The sequence below is a fragment of the Epinephelus lanceolatus genome, chromosome 6 (genome assembly GCF_041903045.1).
Source record: "Epinephelus lanceolatus isolate andai-2023 chromosome 6, ASM4190304v1, whole genome shotgun sequence".
Taxonomy (NCBI): Eukaryota; Metazoa; Chordata; class Actinopteri; order Perciformes; family Serranidae; genus Epinephelus; species Epinephelus lanceolatus.
In genome coordinates this window covers 23,114,558-23,127,960 of record NC_135739.1, presented here as the reverse complement: position 1 = coordinate 23,127,960, position 13,403 = coordinate 23,114,558, and the positions used below count along the sequence as shown (strand labels likewise).

Sequence of the window (13,403 nt, the reverse complement as noted above, 5' to 3'; positions counted from 1 at the left end):
TCCACTGGGTCCTGTCGAGGTCAGATGTTTTGTTTTGTTTCTCACATGAATTTGCATGGCAAGGCAAGCACTTCCTCTCTGCCTTTGTGTATTTCCCTCAATGCCTCTCCCTTGGGTTTGAAGTCCAGCCATGGCATGTATTTGGAGGGAGTAACTTAGCCAAAAGAATTCTTTCCCGAAGTGTCATTTTGTCTCCAAAAAGACCAAAGTTTCCATGTAGCCATACCTGTCTGACAGAAGGGGTTGTGTCCACGCAGACATGCATTAAAAATTTGCATCTTTTTATTGTGCAGCCTTAATTTGATGACACTTCTACCTAGTAGTCTATTAGCATGCATATGAGTAGCATATTGGCTCTTTATTAGTCATTATAAAGCATTAATAATGCCTTATGCTGCATATTCTACAACTAGTAGGCCATTAATTTAGAGTTTCAGACAATAACCTCCTTATTACTATCAAGTTGTTGTACATGAATTACAAGGTGGTGGTAGTGCTGCAAGATTAATCATTCCTCCTTCATAAATAGGGTTTATTCTTTTGTAACAAAACACAAAACTACAAGTGAAAAAAAAATGAAGTTAAAAAGCCTTTATTTCAAAACATGGCTGCTTACATTAAAACACAGACAGGTTTCGACCCAAAGGTCTTTGTCAGGGTGCAGAAAGGTTATTAGTTATTATTATTATTATTATTATTATTATTATTATTATTATTATTATTACTACACCTTAGTTTATGTTTAGGGTTACAATTTAAGTAATCTTTCCTTCCTTTTTTTCTGATACATGTTTGTGGAGGGGTGTGACTTACAAAATGGCTTCTCATTGTAATCCATTGCTGTCACCCACCTGTACTCATTATAAAATATTGGTCGACCGCCCCTACAAAGCTTATAAAATGTTTGCTTGACTCCTGTCCACCCTTTTGCACCCTGACAAAGACCTTTGGGTCGAAACCGGTCGGTGTTTTAATGTAAGCAGCCATGTCTTGAATAAAGGCTTTTTAACTTAAATCAAATACATCTGTTCCTGCTCCACACATGAGTGCCTGGACTTTGATTTTACTTCCCATGTGCTGACCCTTTTCTTCAAGAGCGTGCGTTTTTTCTTGAGTACAGCATTGTTGCTGTATGGCACTGGCAAAAATAAAATAAAAAGACAAACAACAACAAAATCACACATTGTCTGTGTTTTTGTATACATAAAGCAGAATGAAATAATAACATGCAATGTAGGGACAGAATCTGACATCTCCTGTTAATAGTTGATATCATGGACTGTGATGACTAGCAGCTTATCACTGACAGCATGTCAGACTATTTCTCTGTGTTTGCTACACTCTGTTTGTCATTTATGAAAAGATAAATCACTTTTCTATATTACATCAATGATATTTCAATGGAATAAATTACTTATTGACTTATTCATACTTCAAAAACAGCATCAATAAGTGATTAACATAAGGGGGATCAAAATAAAATAAAGAAATAAAATAAAAATCAACCAGCCACCCTCCTCCCCTGACAAGTAAAGAACAGTCCCTAAAGTGCGGTGAGGTTTGTGGAAATGTGAACGGCTCGCTTCTCCTCTGACACATCACATACCTCTGTGCTGCCATGGCTTGGCTGTTCAGGTATTTTTGGGCAGTCATGACACCGACGAAGACTTCTTGGACCTGGAACCGGGCTTCTCGGTCGCCGGTAAGCCATTATCTTGCGCCCCGGAGCACTATGGCCGCCATATTTGACAGGAATACGTATTTCTGTCTGTGTCTGTGACCCCCGTTCAACCCACAACCGGCAGGAATTCACCTTTAGTTTCTGCTGCGGCTTGGCTGCTCCCTGGTTTATCCAACCAGCATTAGCTTCTGTTCCTCAGCTCCACCGGTCAAGCTGGCGCTGATGTTTACATCCATTATCGTTGTCAGTAATGCCTGCTACGGAGCATGCCGCCGGCTCTCGTGTTGTTTTAGAGATGCAAACTGTTAAAGCCAGTCAACCGATTGCTAGTCTCGCGATACCCGATCCATGACTCTACAATCGATTCATCTAAGGATTCATGGCTGATTCGTATCGATTGAGGAGGCTGCTACCGACGCAGCCGTATCTCTCGCTTGTCAAACCGGATATCCGGTCGTATCGGTTAATCGTTCCCAACCCTAGTATCTATGATAAAGACTGTCCTCAAGCACACTACTAAGTGTTAATAGCGTCCAGATAACTCTAAATTAACTTTGAATATGATTCCCATTCTAAAATGAGGTCTTTCTCTTAAATAGTTCATTAGTAGTTTAACATTTTTTCAACTCACGCAGGTTCCCTTTTCTAAAGTTGCCTCCTCTTCACAGTCAGTAAATCCATCATAGCACATAACTACTGCTATTAGCAAATGTTTATAATATCAGTAAGAAATAATTAGGAGGTTATTGGGGGGAAAATGTGTTGTTAGTGGCCTAGTAGTTGTAAAATATGGTCATGCATAATAAGGTATAAATTAGTGCTTTATAATGACTAATAAAGAGCTAATATGCTGCTAATGTGCATGTTGAGAAGCTGCTAGTTAATAGTGAATATGTGTTCCTTATTTTAATGTAGGCCTCATCTTCATTGTTTGCCCTGTGAGATTATTTGTGTGTTATTGTGTGTTATTATTACAAGAAAACATGTGACACTCTCTCTGCCTGCCCTCATGACTGTCCCTCTTTTCTCTTTACAGTCCAGTCTCACAAAGTTTGCTGAGAGCCTGCAGGAGATGATCAACTATCACACGGTACGCTACCACTGCCATGTGAAACCGGATGTATTGTCTTTCCTTTTTTTTTTCCACCCCCTTTTACAGCTGGGTGATGACAAAACTCAGCTGTGCCGACTGTCTGGAACAGCTCTTTAACTGTCAGAGTCTTTATTTACTGCTGGGAAGGACAACGGCAGACCACAAGACAGAGACATTGGGTCTGTGAGAGGATGGCCACTGGTTTGAGGAAGGGAAGTGGGGAGTGCACAGAATGCTTTATAGAGGATTAGCAATGATGTCGCCATGCTCTTGAGGAAGACATTTTACCTTCAGCTGCTTCATGGAGCTGTTCAGAAGTAGAGGAAAGTAGCGATAACCACAGATTTTTTATTGTTAAAAAGTGCAAACACTGGCCACCGTAAAAAGTGGTCAAAAGGAAAATCTCTGGGTCACATGCCTAAAACCCCCTTTTTTCAGATGTCATTATAGCTTAGGGATTTCTTGTCACAAAAAACCCAAAGTTCCTTCTGCTCCCCGCATATAAAGTCCATGGTATAGAGAGAGGACTTTCCTGTCTCATAAAATCCATTCCCTGCCTCCCATGTTGCGGAATCTGTGGTATCAGTTGGAATAAATCACACGTTACTGAGGTAAACATGGTCATGGTCAATTTTTTACGATGTGGTTGTCATCCTGGAGACAGCTGAGCTACAAGAAGAACCATTATAGGCTTAAGTCAGAGTAATAGAAGTATTCTGCTGGCCCTACTTGTTTTACAGCATGGTCATCTAATGCACTCCACTTCCAACCACTAGGTCTTGGACAATAAATAAACATGACGCCTTATTGTTTCGTCCTCTCTTGTCCCCCATCAAACTCTCCAAGGAGCCCAGTAGGACAGATCTGATTATGTGGCTGTTCTTTCCCAGAGCCCCCTCATTAGCCTCCGCAGTTGTCAGTCTCTGGTAGCCATGACATGGACATTCAGAAACGGAGACACAACTTTCCTCTGTTTGTCCTCTCGTTAAGAAGGCACAGGGTGAGCTACAGGCTTTTGTTCTACAGTAAAAATTACTTGCTTGATCTCCCCTGTCATGTCATGTTGCTATTAGCTCTGCATAACATGTTCAGAGTGAGTTCCCAGCCAGCATCACACTGTCTGCGACATGTTTGTTAGAGCAAATAACCAAGCCGAGGGTGCTGCTACTGGGAATTGAACCTTTGCGATCTTTGTGGTTGTGGTTTTGGAACCTAACACTAAAATTATTTGTTTTCATTATGAACTTTAAGAACTTTGATTCGATTCATTGGCTTTATTTGTGGAGGACATTTTGCCCACTCTAAATAATAACAATACTGAAGCTGCTGTCCCATTAATGTGATAAAAAGACCTATTCTCCACATCCCTAACTGATACTATTATAGCTGCAACCACCAATACCACTTTTAGTGGTACAAGAGAGAGCGGTAAAATAAGTGGAATGGAGTTAGATTTATTATTTTATGAATTGATTAGTAGAGTGACAGAAAACTACTGTTACTGTTTTGATAATCGATTCATTAGTTGAGTAATTTTTTAGATGAAATGCCAAACATTTGATGATTCATGATGATGAGCTTCATAGATGATGTTTTCTTGTCTTACTGTACAGTAAACTGGCAGGCAAATTTGTAAAAAGCATTGTGCCTATAAACCTGTACAAATAAGACAAAAAAAACCAACATGTAATTCTTAAAGCACCAGCAAAGATTGAAATGCACCCTGACTGTGCTGCCCAGAAAGTAGCATCTTGGTGCTCCTTTGCTATTTGCATGTATTTTAATGAGATGCAATGCATACTTTTGGTGCAAAATCCTTTTCAATGCAAATTAGCCTCACTGCTAAAACAGCACAATTAACAAGGATCAGCGCCAACAGCCACATGCAGTCTTTATAAAGTTGCTGGTAACTAGAGCGCATTTATAAGGGATGTCACGCCCAGACTTTCCAGTGATTATGGCATGCCTCTGCACCTTGTTGGTCAGGACCTGCAGCTTGCAGTTTTCTTTTCTCTGTGCCACTTTTCTGCCAACAGTGTTCTTAGCACAAAGACAGCATTAATGGCTAATTGTAGTCACATGCAAAAAAGGGCATACTGCACAGAGCTGTGAAACTTTCTGGGTGTGTTTGCACTGTAATATCATTAGTGCGTTTCCTTTGTGAATTGGCACTTGAACCGAGGCAGATAGCGAGTGATGCGCAGTTCATGGTGCTATCAGCAGCCGCAATCCATGTTTGTGAATTTGCCCGTAAATGTCTTTGCATGGATTTTAGACTGTTCAGCAGACAAAGTCATCTGAAGACGTCACCTTACAGTTTAGGATGTTAGGATCTTTTCCCCATTAACGTCCTGTTTTAATACTAATGATTCATGTAGCTGTTAAAGCTGAATGCAGCATTAAACCATCTCTTTGATAGAAAGTTGAAAAACAGTAGTTTGAATAAGAACTAAATCTCACATTTCTGTCCACAGTAATTACATGTGTATCACCTCGAGGAGTTTTTGGCTAGTTTTGTTCAGGTTTAGTTGAACTGGGTTCTACATACATACAGTCTAAGTTCCACCTTTAAGCCACACTGTAAAATCCCCAGGTTAAGCGAGATACTGTATACGTCTTCTTAACCAGTGTCCTAAAAAGCTGCGGGGTGGGCAGTCTACCATGACTCAACAGCGGACTCTTTCTTCACCATATCCTCTTATTAGCTTCCTTGACTAGACCCCTTAAAGCCTCCAGGAGCCGCAGCGCAGGCCCGCAACTGTGACTCAACAATGGAAACTGCGGTCACATCAGCTGACTGTCAGATAGGTTTTTGCCACTCAGCGATCTTTAAGCACATGATCCCCTCAAACACAGTGCTCAATCTGTTTGTCACTGGTAGCCTCTCCCAGCCACACTGCTCATATTGTCTTGTCCGGCCAGAAAGTCACACTGAAAGCCCTGTTTTAGAGAGACGAGTTTGTCTGGCCTTTTGCTTGGTAGCCCATTTTCAAGGAAGCATGCAGGTTAATGAGGGTATGACTCACTGCCAAGAATAAGTGCATCACGTCATTTCTCGTGTTTATGTCTTTATGAGGGGAGTTTACAAAGTCAGCTTGTTTATGTAAATTTAGCAGCCTAATTGCACCCTGTGATGTTAACAAAAAATCCTCCTAAACAGAGATGCAGAATGCTGACTTGCAAATCACCCCATGGCCTGGAAAGTGAATACATTTATCAGCTTTTTGCTGCTTTTTAATAGAAGTGCCTCGAGATGTTTAATGCTTGATTTGTTCAGCTATCTACAGAAAAAAGGAGAATTTACTCTTTTTCTTTTTTTCTTCACAGATATTATTCGATCAGGCCCAGAGATCAATCAAGACCCAGCTTCAAACATTTGTCAAAGAGTGAGTATGAGCTGAATAAAGATGGATAATGCTGATCATATCTCTGAGCGGTCTGAGCTCTTGAATAATGGCCTAATTTTACTTTTCGTGTCATCTCTGTGAGAACAAGCTTCAACAGCACATTTACATTTCACTCATGCTTGTATCCAGATCAGCTTAGAATGAGGAACACTGGACTTTATGAGGTGAACTAAATACTTGTAATTTAAATTCTTGTTGGAGGAAAAGTGTAATGGATATTGACTACAGAAAGCCCACTGTAGATATTATAAATATAAAGCAGAGCCTGGAGGGATGTCTGACGCTCCAGACAGGGCATGTAAGGACACCAAGTTATATTAATATATATAACAATGTTTTCTATTCATATCCTACAATTTAAAGCCTCCTAATACAGCACTGAATTCCAGACTGCTTGTATAAGTGCAGAAAGCAGTGGGGCCTTCTGGTTTATTTCATTATAAGGATTAGCAGCTTTTGCCCCTGGCACACTGAGGCTTAACACCCACATCAGCAGCACCCATGCTTCTCAGAGAAAGCTGGGAAACATGCTCCTTCGTAATTACTCTCTACCTTGCAGCACTCAAACATTAATCTCACTTAGGCAAAGAAACACCAAAGAACAAATATGGGGCGCAGAGATTTGTCCTCCTCCTCAAGACAAGTGGTGCAGTCCAGTCACTTACACAAACACAACACGAGACCTGGGTCAAATAGGTTTTGCAAATCATTTTGTTTGTTTTAACCCTCGTGGATTTCCAGCCAGCCAAGATTTATGAAAGCACCTTTGACCCCTGTGTGTTCCTGTTGCTTTAACATAGTTGTGTTGCTTCATATCCAGAGATAACTTTGCTTCCTTTAACATTTGACCTTTCCCCTCACAAGATTGTTAACAACAAAGAGACATGTGTCATTTGACCTTGGTCGAAGAGTTTGTCAAACACATTAAGCTTTATTCCTAAATTGTGTGAAAATGCTGTTGTACTATTTTATATATTTCTGGCACAAATAAGGGTATCTCAACCCAGTGCAAGTAACAAGTTGTTAAACCTTTATTCTTACATCCTAATGGATAAAACTGTGTCTTAGATTTAATTTACAGCTGATTATTTTCCTAAATTTTAAAAGAAAACTTAACCTACAAAATGACCATGATGAATGGAATGAACTTTGTTTTTCTCACATGCCTCCATGGTGAACAATCCAACAACCGCAAACCAATATCAAAACTTCTGTTTACAACCTCTCACACAACCTGTGCAATATAATCCAAGTCTCATTTATCCAGTCATGTGCTCAGTACTTCCTACACATGCATTTTACTACTATTCACTTCCACCCAGGAGAACGCGCATGCTCATGAGCTCCATTTGAGCATAGTTCAAACGCATCAGGCCTTGATCACACAGGATGCGTTTTAGCTGCTGGAGGAGCCTTTTTGTAATTCATTTTAATGAGAATGAAGTATTTTGCTCGCAGTTTTTGAGTTGCGCCTGGCGTTTTTGCCAGAGCACTCTGAACTCCTTGAGTTGAAAAAACGTTGACTTGCGTCAAAGTTTAACGCGTTTTCGTCATCTTTTCTCCCATTGTCCAATCGGACAATTTGAGAGGCGGGCCTTCTGTGGTGGTCATGACAACAAGTTTACAGTTGGTAAACAATGGAGGAGAAACTGGTGGGGGAGGTTGCTGGATACCCAGAGCTATACACCCCGACGATAGACAGCAGGTTGTCGAACTGCCCCGAGTCATCCTAAAATATGCCAGGAAACGGCCATCATGGAGGCAAAGCTCCTGGACCAACTGGTGGTACTCTCGATGATCCAACCACTTTTTTAGGGTCTCATGTACCCACGCAGATCTCTGTTTCCCTGTGCCCGCAAACACCCTCAGCCAGAGCTTGAGCAAGTACCCTCTGCCTGAACATTTTAGGAACTAGATACTACTGTCAAACAACTATAAATAAATAAACGGTAGATTGATTACAGGGGAAGGTTATAATAAGGAGGTGTGTCTGGGGTTGCCTGGCAACAATAAAAAGGCGCAGCAAGTTTTTTTTTTTTTTCACTAGTGGCATTCAAATAAAAAAAAAGGTAATGCAGTGCAACGTGCAAAACACCTTCTGTGTGATCTGGGCCTAAGTGTGCCCAGGCAAGCTACTCCGCCATACATGAGACTGTACTGATGTGTTTTTAGTTATAATGTTTGAGCAAAAACAAGATCATTTGGGAAGTACTGAGCATACAACTGGATACTTCAATTAATAAACATGTTCACCATTTTTGGATTCTTCGTTCACCATGGAGGCTTATGAGAAAAGCAAAGTTTTCTTCACAAATTCAAGGTAACACACGGTGAGTACTAGACAGACAATCATTTTGCGGGTGGTGTATTTGTTGATTTCCCCATTAGAACCTCTGCATGTTAATAAATACTTGTGCAATAAGCACTGAATTAAATGTGTTTGTCTTGATAACCCTCTGTCGTCTCCCTTCCTTTGTCAGTGACATACGTAAGTTCAAAGAAGCCAAGAAGCAATTCGACAAAGTGAGCGAGGAAAAGGAGGCAGCGCTGATTAAGAATGCACAGGCTCCCCGCAACAAGCAGCATGAGGTGGAGGAGGCCACGAACATCCTCACTGCCACACGCAAGTGCTTCCGACACATCGTCCTCGACTACGTTTTACAGGTACAACGACTCACTCGGCATTTAAAGTGAAGCTCTCTTTAAGTGAAAACTAACGAACAAAAATCAACATCACAGCAGAGGTCTGTTTGTTTTTGAAGAGAAAAGCGTCAGAAGTCGTAAATCTGTGGAAATTTCAAGTAGCAGTGACGAGATTGTATTATTTTAAACTTGCCTGCCTTTAAAATGTGCCAAATAAAGAAATTATAGAAAAGCCATGTGCATATTATTTCAGTATATGCTGTAGTCATTGAATTCCTTTAATGCTGAACCTCATTTAAGACCACATTTTGCAGCACATGAAATAATATATTTGGTTCTCTGAAGTAATATAACAAGATTGCTGACATGCAGCTTTTAACATAGAAGCTAAAAAATAAGCTGAGCTGCACAACGCCATGTACGATATGTCTCTGTGGCCAAAATGGATCTGGATATGGAACTTAACATGCTGAGTCAGATTGAAAATGCTGATGTGGCACAAAGAGGAACGACCAGCAGATGTGTTTGATTCTGTTACATCCAAAGTGAAACACCCAAGCTCGTCCACCTGTCATGTTCCAGTTTACCACATCAGAGTCCATTTAGCTCAAAAAACAAACGAACGTAGAAGCAGATGCATCAGCAGGACTCAGAGAGCAGCATTTGAATTAGCTGTGGCAGTGATGACAGGACTAGCAGAAGAAGTTTTTATTTTTCTCTTGGTGCGAACAGTAAACGGTGATGTGATCATTATTAAGGGATGTTTTTCACAGTGCACACATCATAATGGATAAAATGCTGCTGTCTCCTCATGTTTATAACTAAACCTATTATGAAGTTTACATCCTTTGACACGTTTGCAACAAAATGATAAACCATCATGCTTGATGAAGCAATGTGACAGAGAAATTATTCATATTTTTAGGCTGGATAATTTGAGAACAAGCAGAAGTGGAAGAAAGCAGGCGGAGGAAGTACACAAGAAAAGACAGAATTTTTTAGGGATGCTAATTTAGACCTTTTTTGGGAACAATAGCCAGCCCTTGTTAACTGAGCATCAACCACTAACCGTGTGTGTATGGTGGTTAACCATGTAATGCTAACTGTTAGCATCACACAGCTAATGTTGCCTAACAGGTTTAACAACAGAGTCAAGCCATTTCAGTGTTAGTGTGAGTTTGTTTGGACCATTTACCAGCTGAGCTTGGGATGTTAGCTGCTGCTGCTGCTGCTGCTGCTGCAGCTACAGCATTAGCCCATGCTAAGCGGGCAGATATTGGACTGTGTTCTGCGCAACAGAAAGTTTTCCGACTCTTTCCACCAATGAAGAGGATTAGTATCCAAAGAGGAGGGGATTGTCTCTCAAATAAATGTCCACCTCTGCCTTTGGGGCGTTAGCTTGTTGAGGGGTGCTGTAGTAACATCATGGCACTGCCCCAGGGGAGTTTTATGACTCCAGCCCGTTCAAAAATTTGTGATTATTCCTCATATTTAGGGTGACAATGATTATTGTCGGCCTTCATGGGCCCACCTAGAGTCTCAGCCCCAGAAAACTTTTCCCCTTTTACCCCTGTATGGGCGGCCCTGCTTGCTTGCAACACAATTGCCTTTTCAGAATCACCTTTGCAGTGTGAAATGACTTTCAGGGGACAACATCTTATGTTTTGATATCCAACACTGCAAACTCCTTTTGTGCAAATACGTTCCTTCTTCTTATGCTTGAATATCTTTTTAGATCTATTCAACCTTTTTTATGTCAAAGCCAAACAGATGTCTTGTACTCAGACTTTTGTGGTAAAAACCTGCTCATGTATCATTGAACACATCAGCTGAGCCCTCGGTCTGTCCTTGTGGCCACAGTAGCACTGATGAATGCTCCAGGCTTCCTGATAAGGCAGCTGCCAGCCCTCTTATTGAATCTCTCTCCAAAGGAACAGACAATGCTGTATGGGCACAGCTCGCTCCAAAATTAGATTCTGAAAAGAAACCCAAAAGCAGGTTTCAAAATAGGTTTGGCAGTCTGCTCCACTGGCCCACTGCATAATCACTCGCTCATAAAATGAAGCCTGGCTGTGAGAAATTAGTTGAGTTTTTTATCTTCCCTGTTAGTCTGCTTATAGGAAATCTATAAGCCCAGCAGCTAGCACAGCTGATTTAAATGGGTCTCTTGTAAAGTTTCGCATTCGGATAGTGCTGTCAGCACTTTTAAAATGCTGCTAACTTCTGCAGCTGCGCTTGCAGGAAACGTGAGACGGGTTTCTGCTTTATTTTTTTGTTCTTTTTAGATTGTTTTTGTGGCATTTTTGCTTAATTATACAGTGCACAGTTTACAGTGACATGCAAGATGGTAGAGGCAGAGGAAAATATATGAGAGAGGTTGTAGTTCCAGACATTTTAAGAATCAAGCGTTTCTCTTTACCCTGCTGTGCCACGTAGAGCCAGATCATAAAATACGGAACTTTAATCTTCGGGTTTGGTCTATTGGCTGTTGGTGAGGCCTAGAAAAAACAACAGTTAAATGTTGTAACATGAAAAAACACATCACGCAGTAAAACAGAGGATACAGGCGTCTGACTTCATGCAGATGTTGTCAACACTCACATGTAGACCATTGCCTAAAATTTAAACACACAAAACACAGAAAATCCGAAGCACGTTTAACACTAGTGGAGATGAATGGGAGTTGTATGTTTACAAACTTAGCAAACCTGAAATTTCCCCCCCCTTAATAGTGACTAAGTCAAGCCTAAGTCTTGCTCAGACTTTGTGTGTTTGGAATCACCACAACTTACCAACCAATTACCAACCAAGTGCTCATAAATTTAGCTCGTGGCATTTGTGTTTGTTGACCCAGTAAAGCACTTTGCCAGTTAAACAACCATCGCTTAGAGGTGCCACTCCATTCAAAACTACTAATTGACTGTAATCGAGGGAAAGAGGGGGGCTTGTAAAAGTTGTGATGCGTCAGCTGCTGTGGCGAGGAGATGGAAAAATAAGCTTCATCCCCCGGGTGGGAGTTACAGCTGTGTACAAACACAGAGTGTGGTTAGTGTTACCAAGGAAGAGGGCCTCACAACCTGGCCAAATAAAATATCCTGGGCCACAACAAGGATTTGAACTTTCATCCTTCTGTTCCAAATGTTTTTATTGTGAATCATTATTTTTCAGAGATAAGAAAACATGGTGTTGCCATGCTTCTTTTTCATATTAACTAAGAGTGTCAAAAAGACATAGGAAGAAAACACCTTAATAAATAATTAAATAAATAGTCAAATAGCTAAATGAAATAAAGAAAGGGAAAGCGGTAATTATTGTAATAATAAATGAATTAATTTTTTCCGTGTCTCTTTGTCATTTAATAATGTCAATAAATAAATAAAAATGAATAAATGAATAAATAAAACCGATAAATAAAATAAATAAATAAATTAATTCATAAATAAGGGATAATAATAATAATAATAATAATAATAATAATAATAATAATATTAATGATAATAAATTAATTAATTCTGCCACGCTTATTTTCCATATAAACAAACATAATGTCAAAAGACATGGAAAGAACACACTTCAATAAATAAATTTAAAAAATAAAACATATATAAAATAAATAAGTAAGGGAGACTAAAAAAATTAATTAATTAATTTTGCTATGTCTCTTTGTCATTAGATAATGTCAATGCATAAATAAAAATAAAATCAAATCAATTAATAAATAAAACCGATAAATAAAATAAATAAATAAATAAGGGAGAATAATGATAATAATAATAATTGTGCCATGCTTCTTTTCCCTATAATCAAACATAATGACAAAAGACATAGGAAGAACACACTTCAGTCAATCAATCAATCAATCAATCAATCAATAATGAATAGATACATAATAAATAAATAATGTAAGGGAAAACAGTCATTATTATAACAATAAATTAATTAGTTTACTATGGTTCTTGAATAATAATGAATAAGGGAAAACAATAATTATTATAATCATAAACTAGAAATAATAATTATAATAATTATAAAGACTTGCATAACATTATCTCCAACTTCCTCTTGTCTACATATTAAAGAAAAACCCCAAACCTCAAACCCATAACCAGCCTCACTCCTCCCTCTGAACTTTATTCTTCAGTGGATCACATTCCTCATGTCCCTGCATTCATGAACACAAAAAGGAAACCCACTGGACCCAGGTGGTTAATGCATAAGCATATGTGTTAAATCTCATTCTGAAGCTGCCTCGCCTTCTACAGTAGCCAAATGCATTCACCACACCCAGTCAGTGACTCCGCTGTCACACAGGAGTCATTAGCTCCTGTCAGTCACAATGAAGCCAGCCAGCATCACTGACTGTATTTACAACCTGTCATTATTTATCTCTCCTCGGCAACATTACAGAAACCTCCCAGGCTAGATGAGCAGCACAGTGGTAATTAGCTCAAGATGAGGAAGTGTCTGTACCAAACACACACAAACACAGAATCAGAGAGACAGGCAGGAGGCTACAGTGAATGCAGCAGGGCAGTGTAGATGATAGGTGAGACAGGCTCCAACAGCCTCTCTGAGTTAA

At 39.7% G+C, this 13,403-nt stretch overlaps 1 protein-coding gene across 2 annotated transcripts in view; it reads left to right on the top strand.

Annotated features, from left to right (window-relative positions):
* The window catches only part of LOC117253424 (arf-GAP with coiled-coil, ANK repeat and PH domain-containing protein 2-like), a 71,312-nt gene that overhangs the window by 23,533 nt on the left and 34,376 nt on the right, over positions 1 to 13,403 (top strand). For both annotated transcript variants that reach the window (XM_078168837.1, XM_033620857.2), the window contains exons 4-6: positions 2,718 to 2,771; positions 6,102 to 6,160; positions 8,662 to 8,845. In XM_078168837.1, coding sequence (XP_078024963.1) covers positions 2,718 to 2,771; positions 6,102 to 6,160; positions 8,662 to 8,845 — 297 coding nt within the window. The remainder of the gene's footprint in view (positions 1 to 2,717; positions 2,772 to 6,101; positions 6,161 to 8,661; positions 8,846 to 13,403) is intronic.